Here is a 5000-nt window from a genome sequence, read left to right as displayed (position 1 = left end):
CTCTGCCCTGTCCTGTCTTGTCCTGTCCTGTCGTGTGACTCCTGCAGCTGACCTGTCCAAGCCGCGTCCGCACAGCGACGACTACAGCACCATGAAGAAGATCCCTCCCCCCAAGCCCAAGCGCAGCCCCAACACCAAGCTGACCGGCTCCTACGAGGAGATCTCGGCCATGCCCCTGCAGCGCCCCACCGACATGAAGCTGGCCCTGCTGACCCGCGGAGGACACCCCCACCCGCAGCACCCCCACCCTCACCCACACCACCCGCACCACCACCACCACCACCCGCACTGCCTGGGCGCCCAGCAGCGTGCCGCCTCGGTGGACGGCCCCCACACGCCCGCCTCGCTCAGCCTGTACCGCTGCCCGGGCGGCGACGACGAGGACGTCTACATCGAGATGGTGGGCAACGGCGGGTCGCAGCAGCAGCAGCACCGGGCGCACAGCCTGCCCGAGACGGACAGCCCCGAGACGGGCGAGGCCGTGTACGAGGAGATGAAGTACTTCCCGGCCGAGGACGGCGGTCTGCCCGTCGTTCCCGTGGCGACGAAGCAGCCTCAGGCCCACGCCGTCCGGCCCGAGACCCTGGAGCCCCTGGTGCAGGGGCTGGACGTGAAGAGGATGATGATGACCGGGACCGGACCGGGGGTCGGGATCGGGACGGCCGAGTTCTCCGCCTTCCTTCCGGCCAAGCAGGGAGGAGGCGGTGGTGCCAAAGACGCGTCGTCCTGCGACATTCCGGCGCCGTTCCCGAACCTGCTCCCGCACCGGCCGCCGCTGCTGATCTTCCCGCCGTCGCCGGTCACCTGCTCGCCGGCCTCGGACGAGTCGCCGCTCACGCCGCTGGAGGTCAAGAAGCTGCCCGTGTTCGAGACCAACCTCAACTACAGCCAGGAGGGCGGCAGCAGCCCCCTCTCGCCGCAGTACGCCCGCCAGCGGGCCGACTCCTCCCCGAGCCTGTCCGTCCTCCTCCCCGACAGGTCCACGCCGCCCCTGACCCCTCCCCCGGCCCCGGCTCAGCCAATGAGCGCCGCGCTCCCGGCGGCGGCGGCCCCGCCTCCTCCTCCTCCGCCCTACCGGCCGCCGTCCCACTTCCCCTTCCCGCCCGAGGCGGGCTTCCTGACCCTGACGCGGGGTCACAGCGGCTCCATGGACGCCAACGGCGCCAACCCTCCGCTGTCGGCCGGCGTCGGGAAGCCGCCGTACTCGCCGGTGAAGGGCGGTCCGTCATCGTCCTCGTCGTCCTCGTCGAGGCCCGAGCCCCGCAGGGCCCACTCGTGCTCGTCGTCGCCGCTGCTCTTCAACCCGGCCAACGGGCGCGCGCTGACCAGCCCGCTGGACGAGCTCAACACGCTCTTCAGCTCCGGACGCACCCTGCTGCGCAAGTCCACCGGACGCAAGATGCGCGACGCCGGTAAGCTGACCTGTGTGTGTGTGTGTGTGTGTGTGCGTGAGGCAGCTGTGACGTGTAGGACCGGATGATGGATGCATTTCAGTGTATTGTTTGTTTGTGTGTTTGTTTTGTGTGTGCTTGTGTGTTTTGTGTGTTTTTTTGTGTGTTTTGTGTGTTTGCGTGTTTTGTGTGTTTGCATTTGTTTACTCTCTGTGTGAGCAGCTTTGTGTATGACAGTATGTTTTGAATACTGTATTTACCTTCACATGTCCCTTAACTTTGCATAGGCTTTGTATGTAGTGTCCATGTAGAGTGTAGCAACGGCTAAAGGCCCACATGTCCAGTAGTCTTATCTTATCACTGCGGCACCTCCCTTACTTAAGGACACGGTGTGCTGCTCTGATCTCATGGCTCTGGTTTGCCTGTGTCAATAAGGTGACCTTCCTAAAGTACACGGACCCGACTGTCAAAGTAGGTCAGTCTGAAATGTGTTTAACCGCTACCTCATTTGGGGCACCAGTCCTCGTATTAGTCGTTCCATCCTCCTTACTGTAGGTCTCCTTAAATAAGGTGCATGAGGATGTACCTCAAAATATAGTGTTCGTGCCTAGTGTCCTTGAATTCTTGTATTCATATACAGTATTTATATGGCTTTAATTTGTCTTTTGGGTGTTTCTTTTTTTTCTCTTATTTTTCTTTCTGTATTTTTTTTTCAGTTATTTTTGTTCATTGGCTTCACATTATGCAATCGCCCTTTCTCTTCCTGACTGTGGGAACCGAACATTGCTGTGTCGAAAAGAATCAACTCATTGGCTGGTTGAGCCTAAACCTCAATACAGCCCATTAGAAATCCATGAAGTTAGTCACAGCATCGAAATAGCACTTCACTGTTCCCAACATCTGTTTTTGGAGAGTGGTGTAACCACACAGTTTTTGTCACATCACACACACAGATACACACACACAAACACACACACACACGCACACACGCACACACGCACACACGCACACACACACACACACACACACACACAAACATCTCTCTCTCTCTCTCTCTCTCTGTGTTGCACACATGAACACACACACATCTCTCTCTCTCTCTCCCTCTCTCTCTCTCTCTCTCTCACACACACACTCACACGCACACTCAAACGCACACACACACACACACACACACACACACACACACACACACACACACACACACACACACACACACACACACACACACACACACAAAAACACATTTCTCCCTCACACACACATGGTTTTATTACAGCAAATATTCCTCAGGATTCATTTCCCTGGTGTATTTGAGGACAGTGTTTATGAATGTGATGGTCAAACAGTCGACTTCCAGCAGAGCCATAGAGGGCAGCTAAGGGGTGTTTGGGTGGGGGTTACTGTCCTTGCACATCCAGTGTGAAAGTCATTCTGGGGCACACCAGATCCATCAGTTGCTAAATGGCTGGGCTATTTACTTACACTTACACAGCAACATTTCCCATCACAGAGGCGTGTGTGTGTGTGTGTGTGTGTGTGTGTGTGTGTGTGTGTGCGCGCGCATGTTTGTATGCATGTGTGTGTGTGTGTGTGTGTGTGTGTGTGTGTGCATTTTTCATTGTCGTGTCAAAATGTATGTGTTTCTATTTTTCTGTGTTTTTTCATTATGATATTCATGTACATACACACACATACACACACACACACGCACACACACGCGCACCCACACACTCATACACACACACACACACACACACATGCATACACCCCATCCCCACCTCTGATCATCTCATGCCCTTAACCTTTGTTTTAATTAAAAGCGCTTTAGTCCAATGTCTGCTCCATCATATGGATTTATGTGTGTGACTCCACCACGACCCTGACCACGCCTTGTTGTCCAGCCTTCCGCTCTGCTCTTTGTGTGTGTGTGTGTGTGTGTGTGTGTGTGTGTGTGTGTGTACACATTACAGTACAACCTTTGCCTCTGTAATCATTCATCCAGAGAGCACAGGGCAACCCCCATCCGCATAGCGAATGTATGTGTATGTATTTGTGTGTGTGTGTGTGCGTGTATTTGTGTGTGTGTGTGTGTGTGTGTGTGTGTGTGTGTGTGTGGTGTCCAACAAGTGATTTATTGGCAATGTTGGATCTCTGTTTTGGTAAAAAGGTAAATTCGTCTATTTCGTCCACCCTTGTCCACACATAAACAAGCCCAAACGCTCTGCCCTTTATCTCTAGACCACCCTGGCCCTTCCCCACCTCTGCATCACACCACCTAGATGTCCACTCAAAACACACACACACACACACACACACACACACACACACACACACACCACCCCATACACACACACCACCCCATACACACACACACACACACCACCCCATACACACACACATACACACACACACACACACACACCGACTACCCCACCCCATTTACGACCTCTCGGGGCTCCGTGCCCTTGTCCAGCTAATGGGGAGCGCTAACGCTAGCGGGGGTTAACTGCCGTGGTGAGCATGACGGGTGCCTCGGCTGATCTGGGCTCCCCCCCCCCCAGGCGGAAGGGCACTCGCGCCGGCCGTTCATTTACATGGGTGACCTTTAGCAGACGAGAGCCACAGGGTTTATAGCGCCGTCGCTAACGCTGGGCCAACACTGGGGTCAGGGGTGCGGATCACTCCGGGAGCACATGTACTTTATCGCTCTTTATGCGAGGGAAACAATGACCATCAATTTGAAGAGGGGAATGGGTTCTGATGGCTTGTTCTGTCGGTGGCACTTTGAAAAAAGGCTCTTTGTTTGGCACGGCAAAAGGTTCTAGATGAAGTCTTTCAAGGCGATTTGTAAGAGTCCCTTAGTTCAAGACACATGATGACACGTTAGCCTGTTTGCCCTTCTTGTAAGATCTGCTTTGGTAGAATTGTAGCATTTTTTAAAAAAAAGAGCTATTACTCTTAACTGTGCTAACGGTAACTATTATCCCCCTTTAACACAAAATAGTAAATAGCTGTTGTATTTCAAATTATAATATAAAGACACCAACAGTTGTAATTGTATATGTGTTACACCCCACCGTTGCATGGCCCTTTAGGGGTGAACAAAAACCCACCACTGACCCCAAATCCCAATAAATAACAACAACACCTTTTAAGATGACCCAACCAGTGGGATGTATTACTTCAAGCCATAGCAAAGCACTACATAGACACCACACAAAATCCCAATCAAAAGACGAGACAAAATCCCAGGCTGAGCGGCAGCAGAGACGGCCAGCAGTCGATCCCCACGCCAAAAGCCTCTCATCAGGAGCTGTGTCCTGGAGCCTTCTACTCCCAATCAGTCACCAGGCCAGGTGCTGCCAATTAAGGTCATTGCAAGCAGAGCACCTGAGCGATTAGAGAGATGGAGGGAAGTGAAGAAGGAACAGGGATTAAACAGCACTGGGAACCACATCCAGCACAAAGAACACACACAGTCCTTACAATATTTCACAGATAAAAAAAGCTACAGTAACATTGATGAATACAGCTTAACCAAGACAAGGAATAATAATTTAGCTGAGCCTTGATTCTCCCCTGGGGAGAATCCGTACCCGAGCCAGA

At 53.3% G+C, this 5000-nt stretch overlaps 1 protein-coding gene across 1 annotated transcript in view; it reads left to right on the top strand.

Annotated features, from left to right (window-relative positions):
- myo16 (myosin XVI) overlaps window positions 1-5000 on the top strand; it is a 144482-nt gene that overhangs the window by 126607 nt on the left and 12875 nt on the right. Inside the window, exons 33-35 of the mRNA XM_062533651.1 lie at window positions 48-202; window positions 308-529; window positions 617-1412. Of these exons, the coding sequence (XP_062389635.1) occupies window positions 48-202; window positions 308-529; window positions 617-1412 (1173 nt within the window). The remainder of the gene's footprint in view (window positions 1-47; window positions 203-307; window positions 530-616; window positions 1413-5000) is intronic.

This window comes from Sardina pilchardus, chromosome 4 (assembly GCF_963854185.1).
Source record: "Sardina pilchardus chromosome 4, fSarPil1.1, whole genome shotgun sequence".
Classification (NCBI taxonomy): domain Eukaryota; kingdom Metazoa; phylum Chordata; class Actinopteri; order Clupeiformes; family Clupeidae; genus Sardina; species Sardina pilchardus.
Note: the sequence above shows the minus strand (reverse complement) of the source record. Positions and strands in the feature narration are given on the sequence as shown.